Here is a 15,206-nt window from a genome sequence, read left to right on the forward strand (position 1 = left end):
GATTGAACTCAGGCCCTTGCACTTGCCGGAGAAGCACTTATTCCACTGAGCCATCTCCCCGGCCCCTTTTAATTTCTATCCCACAGCGGCGCCATCGTCCTGAGTCAGCGCCTGGAAGCCGAGAGACCCCTGGAAGCTGCGAGCCTTTGGATGTACCTCCACCTGGAGCGCGTGAGGAGCCTTGGCTGAAGGAGCTAAGCGTGGCCTTCCTGCAGCAGTACATGCAGTACCTCCAGAGCATAGGCTTTGTTCTCGTACCACTGCGGCCTCCCTCACCTGCCCGCAGGTGAGCTCTCCTCTCCTCACACTGCTCCTGCTTGGACAGCCTGGGCCTTGTACATGTTCGCCCCACTGGGCCAGCATGTATACATGAGGACTGGGACCCTTTCGTTCATGTCCTTCAAGTCTCGGGCAGCTCCTCCACAGAGCCATGTGCATCTCAGAGGTTGTGTTTTGTGCTTGTGTTTATCCGCACATGAGTCTTATACTGATTCATGTCCTGTGCATCCCCTGGCTCTCCTGAGATTTACTACGGCTCAAGGAAGACAGTGCATTTCTCTCCAAGGCCCTCTTCACTGCACCTGCTTACACCACTGTGCATGGCCTATTGTGTGTTCGGTGTGGTTTTGTGTTGCTTTTGCAGTACTGGGGGTTACACCTAGAGTGTGCTGAGACACATCCCCAGCCTTTTTTTTTTCTTTTGAGATAGGGTGTTGCTAAATTGCCTAGCCCAGTGGTGGTAAAGCTATAGCATACATGCCACAGTGGGCTGTTTGTGTCATTGAAAGCTCTAAAAGGCTTGCTGTCATGGGATTGTATTGTCCTTGAACTTGTGATTCTCTGGCCTTAGCCTTGCAAATAGCTGGGATTACAAACGTGTACTGTGGAACCAAGCCACCAGGGACTGTTCTTGTTTTTGCTCACTCCCTGGCCAGTACTGACTGGTCTGAGCCTTGGAACGGAGGTAGCTCTCTGTCACCACCTTCCACCTTCTCTCTGTTCAGTGACAACTCTGCAGCCACCTTTCCTGACCTAGGTCAGATCTGAGTCTTGTTTTTGAGGCACCTGCTCTCTGTTCCCCTCAGCATCTGGCTCTCCCGTGTCTGTGTTCCCACCCCTTCCCTGTGGCTATGTGAACATAATGACCTGTCACACTTTCATGTCTTCAGGTCTATAAGGCTATCAAGGCATTTTCTCAAGTCTCTGTTTTTAGTTAGATGCTTTTTAAGTGTAAAATGTACTTCTTCGTTATTCAGGATTCTGCTTTGGTCCAGAAGGCCAATTTTGACTCCTTGGTGCTTTTTAGTAATCAGCTGTCTACTTCCCAGGCTTCCTCATTTTCTTTCTTTCTTTTCTTTTTTTTTTTTTGGAGGGGGTGGTATTTAGTACAGGATCTACAAGGGTCTCACTATGTAGATCAGACTTGTAGTGATCCTCCTGCTTTCAGGCTCCCAAGTGCTGGTATCACAGGCGCACACCACCACACCTTCTCAACCACCATCTTAGCACGCCCCTGGGGGCGGGGCTGGCACAGCAGGCCAGGGATCAAACCCCAGCCTCTGTGCTCTACCTAAGTAGATGCTTTAGTCTGCTGAGCTGTCTGGCCGGCCCTCTCATTTTTTTGGACATTCTGAAAAGAAAGCCTACTTAATCTCCTGGGGTTTTCCACCCAGCTCCTATTTCCCAGTAGCCAAAGGAGCCCCTCCATGGTCCCCAGGAGATCTGCTTAAGTTGCTACCCCATACAGCCAGTGCCTGGTGGTAGGAGCTTCTAGGACAGACTATAGTTTGTACTTTCTATTCAGTTATGTTCATCCTCAAAATTGAGATTTCTTTTTATGAGACACTAGAGTTAAAAAAAAAAAAGACACTCGTATTAGAAAACTATTTCTAGAACAAAATTTAAAGTCAAGCTTTCCTTTATCACCAATTTTTTATTTATTTTACTTTAGAGAAGGGTCTACAGGGTCTCACTACTGCATTGGACTCATAGCGATCTGCCTGTTTACAGCCTCCCAAGAGCTGGAATTACAGGCGTGTGCTACCATGCCAGTTCCAATTGCCATCTCAGTGCACCCCGGGGGTGGGGCCACCACAGCAGGCCTGGAGATTGAACCCTCAGCCCCTGCGCCTGCTTGCAGGTGCTTTAATCTGCTGAGCTATTTGGCCGGCCTCTTTTATCACCAATTTTTAATGATCAGTTATCACTCCTTAAGTTTTATTCTGATTTTCTTGAGAGTGAAGCAGAACATTTCTTCTGCCAAGACCTTTACCCCCAGCATGCATCCTAGCAGTTTATAGATCCTTGGTGTAATGAATGGACCCACTCACCCTTTCTGTTTCGTCTTTGGTCACAGCCCTTCTCTTCTTAAGTCTTCGCCTGAGTTAAGTAATAAAGAATAGCAGGCCTGTGAAGCACTGCAGCTGTCATTACTCAGTCAAAAGGGTACCACTTTTCCTCTCAAAGGATAGTTCCTAACTAAGCATCTCAAATTTTCCTAATGATTTTTTTTTCCAAGACAGTTAAGTTAGGCAGTTCAGCCTGGCATCAAACTCACAACACTCCTGCCTGAGCTGCAGAGCATTGGGATTACAAGCATGCATCACCATACCTGGTGCTCAAAATGAAATTTTAGACATGCATTGTCCTTTCACCTTCCTTGACTCCTTGCTCACAGCCTAATAATAGAGAAAGAGCCCTAGTCTCTACCTCCCTGCCTGCACATCCCCCTTCCCAGCTGTAGATAGAGCCCTGCCCCTAGCCTGGCCTTACCACCTGCTCTGCATGGACCCCTGAGCAAGTCCTTTCTGTGTGCCTGTTTTCCTCTCCTGCAAAATGACTCCATGTGAAATAGTCACACCCCTTCATCCCGTCCTGCCTCTCTTTTCTGCAGCACCAGCCGGCTGCGGGCCATGGCTATCCTTGGAACAGAGGGTCGAGGTTCCTTCTCCTGCCCTAAAGCCAAGACTGAGGGGAGCCCCAAGGTAACTGATTCTCTTGTAATAGTGAAGTCAGCGGTGCCCTGGACATGGTGTCACTGACCCTAACTGAAAGCCCTGATGTCATTGACTCAAACTGACATCATTAGAGTGAGGGACTGAAGTGACTTCTGACCTCTGGTTCAACACTGTCCCCTTTGTGCTTTCTACAGAGCACTGGCTCTCCAGTCACCACTTATCATCTGCAGCGGGCACTGCCTGGGGGCATCATCCTCATGGAGCTGACTTTCCAGGTGAGCAGGGGGGAGCGCTGAGTGGAAAGAACCAGAGCCATCATCTCCCACGCTCCTGACCTCATCTCACCCTTCCTTCAGGGCTGTTACTTCTGTGTCAAACAGTTTGCCTTGGAATGTTCTCGAATCCCAATGGGGCAGGCTGTCAACTCTCAGGTACGTGATGGGGACAGAGGAACACTGGGTATAAAAGGCTCAGACATACCATGACCCCAGCCTGCTGTGGGCAGTGTGGCCCTGTGGTTGTTCCAGTGCTGTGCCTGGCTAGGGCAGTGGTTATTCTGCATGCTGGTGCTGTGACTGCACCATCCCCCCATCTGACCCAGGACACTTCAGCACCGTGTTCACTATGGCACCTAGCGGAAGGCAGGCTAGCTGGTCCAGCCGCATGGTCCTTCTGGCACTGACGGTAGCTAACACAGTGGTCATTCATAGCTGGACAGTGAGTATGTTGGAGCACAGTGATAATGTGACATTTGTTTAGATCAGTGCCACACAGAGTCCTGGCCTAACCAAGAATTGGGGACAGCTTGGCATTGTCAGTACAGTCACTAACACTTAGGATGAAGACCACCATTCTGACCCAGCAAGTGTGCCCCTGGCACTTAGCTGTTATTTATGTCCCTGCCAATCCTGGGACTCTCCCCAGGAAGCCCAGGCCCTCAGGAGCACTCAGAGTAAACTGAGGTTTGACTGAGGTCAGGGGTCTGAAGTCCATGCTATACTGAGTTCCTTTCCTCAGTTGCCAGGAACGTCCTGGACCTTCTCATTGTCTCACAGATGCGTTCAAGGGAGATTCAGCTCTGATTAGTCCTAGGAGAGCCAGCAGACTCCCGTGTGTTCTTTCCTGTCTGTCAGGGCAGCTCATACCCAGGCCTAGATGGTTGCCTTTCACTCGAGTGTGCACACCTGCTCACAGGAGATGAAGTACAAGATGATCTGTGCAGGCCTGGAGACTTAATGTACAGGAACCTATGTGGACTAGGGTGCTCAGAGGGGTTGGGCAGGTACCCTTCACACTCCTGTGGGATGGGAATCAAAGACCTGCCCATTCCTCCCCTGGACTTCTTTCCGTCCTCCTGGTCCCTGGTCTCAATCCATCTGGGTTCTGATCCTGCTCATCTAATCTCTAATCCAGCTCAGGTTTCTAAATTGTATCACGACTGTCATTGTTCATTAAGCATTTAGTGTGTATACTAAGTGAAAAGAAACAGTTTACTCCTCTACCCATGAGATTTGTAGAGCTAAAGTCATTTGTCCCAGAACACACAACTGGTCACTGGAAGTCTCAGTAATACCGAGGCTCGTCATCCTTGTAATGAGTAGTGTATCACACTGCCTTTAACTTTGGAACTGCACATTATCTCCTTGGTGGACAAGGAAACTGAAGCACAGAATGACTGTGACCTAACTCAAGACTCCAGCTAGCCTGACCACCCACAGTCATTTGCTTCTTACCCTGCTGACTCTCAAGCCCTGTGACCCCAGAGTGGCCAGATGGACTAAGTACCACACATCACATCCAGTTGTTAACGTTGTCAGTAATGGTGATTTCCAGCAAGAGAAGCACCATTCCATGTCTCTGCCTCTTCCTTCTTCAGTCAGTGGTTCAAGCGAGCCCATCAGTCAGAGGAGATCCACTGGCCTTGCCCCAGCAGGGTGTGGAGGCATCTGTAGGAATGAGTGGGAGCCCGCTGGGCCTGACTTGGGGAGAGCTGTATTCCAGGTGAAGGGCACAGGCACAGTGTATAGAGGAGAGATAACATGTGTTTGGAAGGAGCAGGTAGATTGAGGGGCAGAGAAAGCTGAAGAGAAGGGAAGAATCAGGGCAAGGTTTCTAATAAATAGTAGCTATACCTCCCCTGACCACTGCCTGATTTAGCAGAGCACCATCTTCTAGTGTACTTTGTACTTTCTTCTTTATCCTAATAACTTCCACAACTAAACTACAAGCTCCCAAGGAGAGCTTTGCTTGAGTTCTTTTCTGTTCCCCACAGTGTCCGCAATACCTAGAACAGTCACTGGTAGCACCTGGGAGACACTCACTCGCAGATAGCTGTTATATTGGCAAATGCGGGCCAGACTCAAGCGGCATCCGCAGTACCTAGAACAGTCACTGGTAGCACCTGGTAGGCACTCGCTCAGAAGACATTTGTTACTTTGGCAAACACAGGCTAGATTTGAGTGGAGTCTGAGACGCAGAAAGGAGGCTTAGTGTCTCAAAATGATCCTTGTCCTGTATAAACCAAGGGCTCAACCCAGCATTAAGATATGAGGGTGAGGGGAGAATTTTGCTTGGAAGCAGTGCCGGCAGGCTTTGTTGCGCACGACCTCGCCAGCAAGGAAGACGCAACACACAACTCTTCCTTCAGCGGTTTATTCAGGCCCCTTACAGCAAGTTTCTTAAGCTCTTCTACCTCTCTTCCCTCGAGCCCTCGGCCTATATATGATCCCGAGCCCAATCCCAGTGCACCACGTGGGGATCGCCCATGGGTCCAGCATATGCGGAAGCGAATCATGACTGCAGCCCTGGCCATATAAGGAGTTGTTGTGCACAGAGAGCGCTCACCCACGGGGGGAGGGGGGGGGGCAGCTTCATCTTGTAGGCGTGGTCCTTCGCAGCTCTCCACAAGGCTTCACTGGGCCCACAGCAACAGGGAGGAGCTGTGGGGTTTCTCCTTTCCCTGGAAGGAAGGAAATGTATTTGGCAGCCGTGCTATGGCCCCTTAACTGACCCTGCTGCCCCTTCCCAGCTGTCCATGCTGTTCACAGAGGAGTGTGACAAGGTGCGGGATCTGATGCATGTGCACTCCTTCAGCTATGACTTCCACCTGCGCCTCGTGCACCAGCACGTGCTGGGCTCCCACCTGGTCCTGCGGCATGGCTACCACCTTACCACCTTCCTACGGCACTTCCTGGCCCACCACCCTGACGGACCGCACTTTGGCCGCAATCACATTTACCAAGGTCAGTGCTCAAGGACAAACTAATGGGTCTGAAAAGAACTGGCCACAAGGTGCCTCTTGGCCAGGACTGGTGGGAGCACCTCCCCAGCAAGTACTACTCATACCTTGTCTCAGTGCTGCTTTTCTGTGACAGTCTTCAGTTCTTCACGGCCTGCTTTATGTAGGGTGAGGACTTTATGCCGTGTGTCCCTGCCCTCTGCTCTCAGCCACTTCCTCCATCTCCATATCCTCCCTGAGGAGCTCCCCAAGAGAGCTGAGTCACTGCCAGTCAGAGCCTTACTGACTCCCAGCCCCCACGAGGGTGCCTGCCGCACACTTAGGACCTACTGTTTCCTTTACCTTGCTCCCTAGGGACACTAGAGCTCCCCACACCACTCATTGCTGCCCACCAGCTGTACAACTATGTGGCTGACCATGCCAGCTCTTACCACATGAAGCCATTGCGAATGGCCCGCCCTGGGGGCCCGGAACATAATGAATATGCTCTGGTCTCAGCATGGCACAGGTAAGGCTGGAAGAGTGTCCCATAGACACTGGTGGGGCTGAGATGGGGTCAAGCTTATGGTAGGGAGACTTGTTTTCTAGGGCAGAAGCAGTGGCATTGATTTCATTAAAACCTCAGCACTGAAGTTTCCCCAACCCCTGCTGCACAGTTCTGGCTCCTACCTGGACTCAGAGGGTCTTCGCCATCAGGATGATTTTGATGTGTCTCTACTTGTCTGTCACTGTGCTGTACCCTTTGAGGAGCAAGGAGAAGCAGAGCGGCATGTTCTACGGTCAGCAGAATTTCCACCCTGAACGTACTGGTTTGCAGTCCTCCCCAACTCTCACCCTGTGTCTGCTGCTGTGGTGCCCACACTCCTGTCCTCCTCTCGCAGGCTGCAGTTCTTCGTGGTGCTTACTAGCCAACGAGAGCTCTTTCCCAGGCTCACCGCTGATATGCGCAGGTTCCGAAAGCCACCCAGACTACCCCCTGAGCCTGAGGCTCCTGGGAGCTTGGTTGGTAGCCCTGGGGAGGCCTCCAGTATCCTGCCACCCCCTGGCCCAGCTCCCCTGTTCCCACCACTAGCAGCAGAGGTGGGCATGGCTCGGGCACGACTGGCTCAGCTGGTCCGGCTAGCTGGTGGGCACTGCCGTCGGGACACCCTCTGGAAGCGCCTCTTCTTGTTGGAGCCACCAGGGCCTGACCGACTGAGGCTAGGGGGGCGCCTGGCCCTGGCAGAGCTAGAGGAGCTCCTTGAGGCAGTCCACGCTAAGTCCATTGGGGACATAGACCCCCAGCTGGTAAGGAACCCTAGGCTCCAGAATGGGCCTGAATGGGTGCCGGGATTCCACAGGTAGCGTTGGGGGTGAGCTAACTCGGGCACAACAGATTCAGACCTCTGGCCATCTCCCAGGACTGCTTCCTGTCTATGACCGTTTCCTGGTACCAGAGCCTGATCAAGGTTCTCCTAAGCCGCTTTCCCCAGAGCTGCCGCCATTTCCAAAGCCCAGACTTGGGAACTCAGTATTTGGTAAGTTCCCCCAACCTCTAAAAGGGGAAAAGCAGAAAGCTTCATCAGAGATGGCAGTTGTCCCCTCTAGGTGCCCCAGCTTGACCAAACAAGCTGTGCACCTAAATGGAATGGGACTACACAGACACGTGGTAAACCTTTGAGCACCAAGCCCCATGCCCCAGCAGTGATCTGCTGAGAATTCAGAGTGTTGCCCCAGCAGTGATCTGCTGAGAATTCAGACAGAGTGTTGCCCCAGCAGTGATCTGCTGAGAATTCAGAGTGTTGCACTCAGGCTCCCCAAGAACACACACTTTGGCTTGAGATCCTGGGGACCAAGCTCTGGAATCTCATCATTGGGTGGTCAGAGGCTGGAGTCCCAGAAGGGAGCTCTGGGCTTTAATGCCTAGTTACTCAGTGTGATGGTCAGGCCAGAAGTGTTACTTGGGAACTTGCTAAGAGGCAGACACTCAGGCCCTGCCCTACACTAGATTCTACAGATCAGCAACATCCCCAGGTGATCCATGCGCACATTGAAGTTATAAAACACAGCCATAAGGTATAGGTAAAAAGAACTCCGGTGGTGGAAGAGAATCAGGGACTGATGAGATGGGCCCAGTGAGAGCTGTGCCTCAGGAGAGGAAGCGCACAAGACAAGACTACAAATGAGAGTAGGAGTGGGAGCCTGCAAGGGCTGGGCAGCACAGTGCTTGTGGGGAAGATTGGTTTCCCGTATATACAGGACCATCCAGAGAGCTGGGGTGTGTTAGGACCGGGTTGCAGCAGTATGGGTAGTTGGGGTACTCCTTCCTGCACCACGAGCATGCCAGCAGGGGTGGGTCTCAGAAGAGTTCAGCTTGGGACAAATAGTGTAAAGCCCAAGGCACCTTCACTGCCTAGTTATGGGAGTGTCACTTGGGGCTCAGGAAAGATGGGGCAACAGCCGTGTGAACAGGTGCTGAAGCCTTGGGAGAATGCCAGCGCCACATATCAAGGCCAGTTCAGGGATCTCGGGAGCTGTGCCGAAGGTGGCAAATCTCCCTTTGTTAGCTGGCTCAGGGTAGGCTGACTGGCAAGCCAGCAGAAATGGAGACACAGGCCTAAGTGACCTGGCATGTGGTGAACCAAGGCCGTTGCTTGACTTCGCTGCCAGCTCCCCTACAGGAAGGGCTGTGCTACCCCAGGTGAGACTGACAACACGCTTGTTTCGTGTCCTTACAGGTGGTACTGAATCAGAAGTTCACAGATTGTTTTGTGCTAGTGTTTCTGGACTCCCATTTGGGAAAAACAGTAAGAATGGGAACTTTTGTCTGAGCTTAGTGGGAGGGTGTAACCCATGTCTCTATGTCAGAGCCCGCTGGGTCAGGGTGCCCACTCTTGAGCCCTGCTTCCTGTTCCAGCTTTGGCCTCTTCTGACCTCTGCACCCCATGTTCCCACAGTCTTTGACAGTGGTTTTCCGAGAGCCCTTTCCTGTGCAGCCTCAGGATAGCGAGAGCCCCCCTGCACAGCTGGTCTCTACCTACCACCATTTAGAGTCCGTCATCAACACAGCTTGTTTCACCCTCTGGACACGCCTCCTCTGAGGAAGCAAACCAGTGACTCTGCGTTAACTCATGGATCTGTAAGTCGTCCACTTGGGGCATGACTGACCTGGGCCTCATATGCTTCTGCATGGTGACACCAAAGGCTCTGTGACTGTCTGGGGTCATGCTACCACAGCCTGACAGCAAGAACTGCCCTCCCAGACACTGAGCAGCCCAGGACTCCAGAGGTTTGAGTCAGCTCCGAGGAGCCCATTCCTGCTTAGGCTCCTCAGCCCTTGCAGGGGGTGACTCCTTCCTGTCCCCTGGTGACATCCTGGGGGTTCTTCACATCAGGTGGCAGGCACTTGCCCCTCAGATGCTGAGTCCTGCCTTCCAGTCTTTGGTCCCTGTCAGCCATGTGCCCCCTTAACCCTCTAGTCTTCATTCCCACTGGGAGATCGCCGCTGGACATTCCCATTCAGATAAGAACCTTGGTTCAATCCCAGCTCTGCCCAGGAAGCTTGTGTGACCAGTATGAAGCCTTTACTCATGGACTCTTGGCTCCTCATCTGTAGGTGAGGAAGGCTCAAAAGGTCTCTGTCTCCACAGCAAGTCTGGCACCAGCCAGAAGACTGGAGCGTGAGCATGTGTCCCTTCTCAATGGCAGGAAAGCAACTCAGACACTGAAGCATTAGACACTGTGTCCCCTACCCCTACAAAATACACCTATGAAAGTGTTCAGCAAGTCATCTTTAATTCAGAGGAGATGGAGATGCTGTCTCTGTCCCAGAGAGGCATGTGGGTGGTGTACAGGACCTCACTGGCCAGCCGATGGGTGGCCTCGCTTGTCCCAGTATGAACGGAGCCAGCTCAGACCCTCCACTGTGTCTCCTGCAGGGGCAGGGAGGCAGTGGCATCTCAACCCACAAAGAGAAAAACAGCCCCTGTCTAGTGCCTTTCCCTCCAGAGCCCTTTACCAGGAACCTCACCTTGAGGCCGATACTCGCAGCCCACAAAGCCTTGGTAGCCTTGGTCTTCCAGCAGCTGGAAGAGGTAGGGGAAGTACAGCTCTCCGGGGCTCCCTGGCTCCCCTCGGCCTGGGACCTGTGCTACCTGCACATGCCCTGGGGAAAGATATGGGGAGACATGGCATCGGGCTGCTGCTGAAGCCTGAGAGACAGTGGGAGCTTAAAGGATGTACAAGGAAGCACAGCAGACCAGAAATGAGGGAGCCCCCTCACCAACAATGGGCAAGAACTCCTGGATGTTTCCCGTCAGGTTTCCATCCATGATCTGCCAGTGGAATATGTCCTGGGGAAAGAAAATGCTAGTCACCTCCAGGGCCCCCACCATTCTTCCCAGATTTAGAGAAAGCGGGTGCCCTGAGAGGTGCCCCTTTGTTCCACTCACCATCTGTAATTGGAGGTTGGGTCTTCCAACCTTCTGCAGGATGGCTGCCGCTAGGGAAAAGCCAGGGAGCAGCTGTGAGACAAGGAGGGCACTAGAGCCCCAGGGACAGGACAAAGGGCTGGGGGCCTACCCTGCTGGGGCGTGTCCAAGAAGTAACAGGGGTCAGTGACTCGCGTGTTAATGGGCTCCAGCAGTCCCACGAGGTTCTCCTGGCAGCATGTTGGATGCCATGAGCAAAGCTCCTCCCAGGTTTGTCCCTCTTTGGTCACTGCACAGCACCCTCACCAGGCCTTCTGCTTTGTCTCGCTGCTGTACCCCTCCCCCAACACACACAAATGTGTCCATGTCTCACCTGAGCCAAAACCCCAGCAGCGTGCCTCAGGTTCTCCAGAAAAACTGTCTCCATCTCACCCCTAACTGCTGCTCCATCAGCTCCCTGGGGTACTCGGCCAGCCATCAGGTGGATCCTATGGGAAGATGAAGCTGGAGGCCTCACCCCCTTGCCTCGCCATCTGTGTCAGACCCGGCCAGCCCCCAGGGGACTCCAGCTCCTTGGTCTGTACCATGTGAGCAGTGCTGCTGGGAATCCCAATGGCTAGACACTCCTGTTCAGCCCAGGCCAGGTCCCTTCCCAGGCACCTTAAGTTAACCCATCCTCCTGGCTCAGGGACCTCAGGCCACTACTGGGCCTGCCCTAAAGTGCTCTGTCCCCAGGTCCTCCAGCCTATATGCATGCCTGACTCATTTTAAACATGTTTTGGCCCTTGACTTCGGGCATTCCTTGCTGCTTGTCTCTGCTTCCTCTGCTTGTGTTTCTTAGCCTCTTCCCTTCTCTTTTCTCCCCACCACTGGCCACACAAGAGCCCCTTCTCAGCAAATATACCTGACATCTGCGGAATCTGACATTTGTTCCTTTTTTTTTAACCTGTCCTGCTCTGAAGCTATCACCTCCTGATCTTGCAGGGCCACATTCCAGGAATTCAGGCCCTCCCGACCCCAACAGGCCATGCTCCAGCCTCAGGAACTTGGCCGAATACCCCAAGGTGCCTCGGCATCCTTGCTGATGCCCACCCTACTCAGCGCAAGCATCTGCAGCGGCTTTCGCCCATCTCGGGCAGGGTCAGAGCCTGTCCACAGTCACACCCACTCACGCAGTGTTGTAATCAACCAGTGGGTCACAGGCTGTTACGTGGTTCCTAGTCAGACTGAGCTGTCGGCATGGGGTCAGCATAGAAGCTTGGCAAACAGGATAACAGATCAAACACAAAAGGCAATTTACAAGACTGGACTAAGCAGAGGCCAAGGGCAAGTTCGCGCAGGCGCCTGCCCTCCGAGCCGCCCGGCGCCCCCTTCCTGACCTCTGGCCGGCGCACTGGGGACGCGGTGCGATACCTGGGGCAGCCCAGAGTCTTGGCGTACAGCACCGCCTTCTCCAGCCCCTCTCGGAAGGCCGCCTGTCTCCCAGGAACGGCCCCCAGCCCCATCTCCCCCTTCTCCTGGTCTCCTGCAGAGAGAACGGGCCTCATTCCCGGCTCGGGCGCCCGCGCCCCCAGCCCGGCCCGACCCGGCCCGACCCGGCGCACCCGGCGGCGTGTTGATCAGCACCAGCCGCAGCCCTGCGGCCCGCGCGGCCTGCACCAACGCCTCGGGCGGCTCCGCGTATGGCCAGGCCACCTCGGCGGCTTCGAAGCCCGCGCGGCCCGCGGCCCGCAACCGCTCTGGGAGGCCGGGGAGTTCGGGAAACAGCCAGGACAGGTTGGCCGAGAAGCGAAGCGGAGCCATGGCGTGCGCCAGCCGCGTCCAGGAGGGCCAGAAGGCGGAAGGGGCGGGGCCCCGGGCCACCGGCCTCCCAATAAACGGGAACGGTTTTGTGGTCCGAAAAGCAATGGGTGACGGAAAACGGCCTTTTTCCCGCGGGAGAAGGGGAGGGCGGAGCCAGCCCTGCGGGGAGCAGCGCTGCGCCGTGGGGAAGGCAGCCGCCTAGGCCCGGCCGGAATGAACAAAAGTAGGCTGCAGTGCTTAGCGTCTCCCGGAGTTGTACAGCTCTCAAGGCCAGGGCATGTCGTTCGGTGGCAGAGTAGCCGCCTAGTAGATGCAGGGTCCTGGGTTCAGGTTCCAGAGCTGCAGTGGCCAGGGAGCCTTCGGAAACTGATCAAAGAGCTTGTATACCACCAATTGGCACACTCCTAATCTGTTAACCTTTCTTTACAAATTAAAAATAAACATTCAAATTTTTCTTAGACAATTCTGACCAATATTGTATATAGTTCTATACGCTTTTTCTTTCCAAGTAATGTTTGTGGGCATTTCCCACTGTTCACGTCTTCAAAGTCACTGTGTTACATGCTCCTAGTCTGACACCTAGACAGCCTATTACGTGTATCAGTCCTGCTCTGTGGCCAGCACCCTGTGTGTGTGTGTGTGTGTGTGTGTGTGTGTGTTACATGTAAGAGCACTTAAATCGCCTCTTGGTCCCCGAATCTGTGTTTTCCTTAGATTCCTTTTCCAGAGACCGCACTTGCCTAGCCTCAGCGTTTGCCTTTGCAGGGGAAACTGCCCCATCGCTGGTTTCTGCCCTGAGAAGCTATGGGCAGCCGTCCTTTCGTGGTCTTAGCTGATTGGCCCATCCGAGGACATCAGATCCAGGGCAGCCAATCCGTAGACTGGTCAAAGACCTTTTACTTGCCCGACTTGGAAAGATAATATGCCTATCAAGAGCTCAAAGAAGGAAATGCTGAGAGTGAAATTGAAAAGTGGACTTCCCAGATGAATGGGGCTGTGGACTAAATAGGCAGGAGTTAGCTGGTAAGGAAGTCTAGCGCAGGAGGAAGGGTGGAGGCAACACATTGATGACACCTGCTTCCTCAGGGCTGCCCAAATCCTCAGATGCTCCCTGTTCCTGTGGACCAGGAATGTTTCCACTTTCCTGAGTTTCCACACCTGCACAGCTTTTTGATGTTTCTTGAGATAATTTAAATTTCATCTACAGTAATTCAGCTGGTGGTGCAAGCCTGTAATCCTAGCACTTGAGAGGCTGAGGCAGGAGGATAGTTGCAAGTTTGAGAGCACCTCGGTAGTGTCCCAAATTTTCTGATCAAGAAGATTATGGGGCCAAAGAGGAAAGTGATCGGTGACGTAGAGTGGGCCTAAGGAGAGTCACATGGGGAGAAGACTCTCTCAGGCTTTCACAGAGAGCACATTGGCCAAGCAATGGCCGTGACTCATCCACATGGCTGCACTGATAAAGGTTCTACAATCTGAGGTACAGGATCTCAGGACAAATCCTGAGGGCATTTCACTGACCTTCTCAGACCAAAAAGCTACAACTCTTGTTGCATAGGTCCTGCTTTACCTTGGTCTTAACCATCCAGTAGAAAAGTATGAAGTCGAAATATAAGAAATAAAGCCATGCTGTTATGTTGAGCTGTGCGGGACTCAGGTCAATAATTTCTGACATTGCCAGTTAAACAGAAGACCCAATGCTATTATGGGCCACTGGACTCTTTTGGAATATTTTGCTGAGTTTACACACCTATAATATTCAATAACGGAACTTAGAAAAAATGGGGTATACCGATGAATGTCCATTTTATATCTGTGTATTCAAAGAGGTTGGGATAGATATATAGTTGCATTCTCTTAATGAATAGAATGATTTGTTCTAATGGTGTTTGTAAATAGGATCGCAAGTCCGCATCTTGTACAGCAATTAACCACTAAGAAGAATATATGCAGTGTATTATTTGTTGAAACTGTACTTCCGATTTGATTTGAAACTGTCTCATTGCTATCTGTTTATCAATAAAACTTTGAAAAAAAAAAGTTTGAGAGCAGCCTGGATACAAAGTGAGCTGAAAGCCAGCATAGCAAGACCCTGCCTCAAAAACAAACAAAAAACAACACTTCAGCTGGGCAGATTCTTGCAGGAAGAATTACATGACTGAAAAATAACACATTAAGCTCTTTGTGGGTATGCTCAATTGCTGTACAAAAATTAAATTGATACTCCAACCCATGAGTTGAAGACTGATTTATTTTCTGAGCTGATGTTGACAGAAGATCAAAATGCACCCACATGTCTCTTCCAACGTTTGTTCTGTGACTTCTCAACACCTTTCCAAATCAGGGCTACTTGGCTGGAGCATGGTGGGCCAAGCCTGTAATCCCAGCACTCAGCAGGCTGGGGTAGGAGGAGAGTCACAAGTTTGAGGCCATACTGGACTACATAGTGAGGTCAAGGCCAGCCTGAACTACAGAGTAAAATTCTGCCTCAGACAAACAACAACAAAAAACAAAGCCAAGTCAGATCCACTCTGATACCTAGGGTCCAAGCTCATCCTGCAGTTAATCCAAATGCTTGGTAGGCTCTTTCTTGAGCTCTACTTCCAAAGACAGACTCCCAGCAGCTCATATTGCTCAGCTGATTTCTTGCCCTCTGGCCTTGCACTTGGACCTTGGCCTTGTTCTGGAATGTTTCTTGAATCAAGTCCAATCTGGAAGTGACCTCACTGAGTTTAGCATTTAATCAATCCCAACTTCAACAGGTTTACCCTGCCCTAAAATTGACAATCCAGAGGGATA

General features: G+C 52.3%; 2 protein-coding genes across 7 annotated transcripts in view; one reads left to right on the top strand and one right to left on the bottom strand.

Moving 5' to 3' along the window:
• The window catches only part of Szt2 (SZT2, KICSTOR complex subunit), a 52,046-nt gene extending 42,090 nt beyond the window's left edge, over positions 1-9,956 (top strand). For 5 of the 6 annotated variants that reach the window (XM_023707876.1, XM_023707877.1, XM_023707878.1 and 2 more), the window contains 11 exons: positions 87-286; positions 2,894-2,984; positions 3,152-3,232; positions 3,314-3,388; positions 5,986-6,199; positions 6,550-6,703; positions 6,852-6,974; positions 7,077-7,482; positions 7,596-7,712; positions 8,913-8,981; positions 9,132-9,956. In XM_023707876.1, coding sequence (XP_023563644.1) covers positions 87-286; positions 2,894-2,984; positions 3,152-3,232; positions 3,314-3,388; positions 5,986-6,199; positions 6,550-6,703; positions 6,852-6,974; positions 7,077-7,482; positions 7,596-7,712; positions 8,913-8,981; positions 9,132-9,275 — 1,674 coding nt within the window. In that variant the 3' untranslated portion in view covers positions 9,276-9,956. Of the gene's footprint in view, positions 1-86; positions 287-2,893; positions 2,985-3,151; positions 3,233-3,313; positions 3,389-5,985; positions 6,200-6,549; positions 6,704-6,851; positions 6,975-7,076; positions 7,483-7,595; positions 7,713-8,912; positions 8,982-9,131 lie in introns of those variants that run through there. The other variant, XM_023707881.1, reaches the window with a different exon arrangement.
• Positions 9,947-12,471, bottom strand: Hyi (hydroxypyruvate isomerase (putative)). The gene is made up of 8 exons (XM_004647607.3): positions 12,209-12,471; positions 12,018-12,129; positions 10,978-11,092; positions 10,756-10,834; positions 10,626-10,675; positions 10,457-10,526; positions 10,205-10,339; positions 9,947-10,106 (listed from the first exon to the last, which is right to left on the bottom strand). Exons 1-8 carry the CDS (start codon positions 12,405-12,407, stop codon positions 10,033-10,035), a joined length of 834 nt encoding a protein of 277 aa, XP_004647664.1. The 5' UTR covers positions 12,408-12,471; the 3' UTR covers positions 9,947-10,032.
• Between the last annotated feature and the right edge of the window lie 2,735 nt (positions 12,472-15,206).

This window comes from Octodon degus, unplaced genomic scaffold (assembly GCF_000260255.1).
Source record: "Octodon degus isolate 3935 unplaced genomic scaffold, OctDeg1.0 scaffold00315, whole genome shotgun sequence".
NCBI classification, from domain to species: Eukaryota; Metazoa; Chordata; class Mammalia; order Rodentia; family Octodontidae; genus Octodon; species Octodon degus.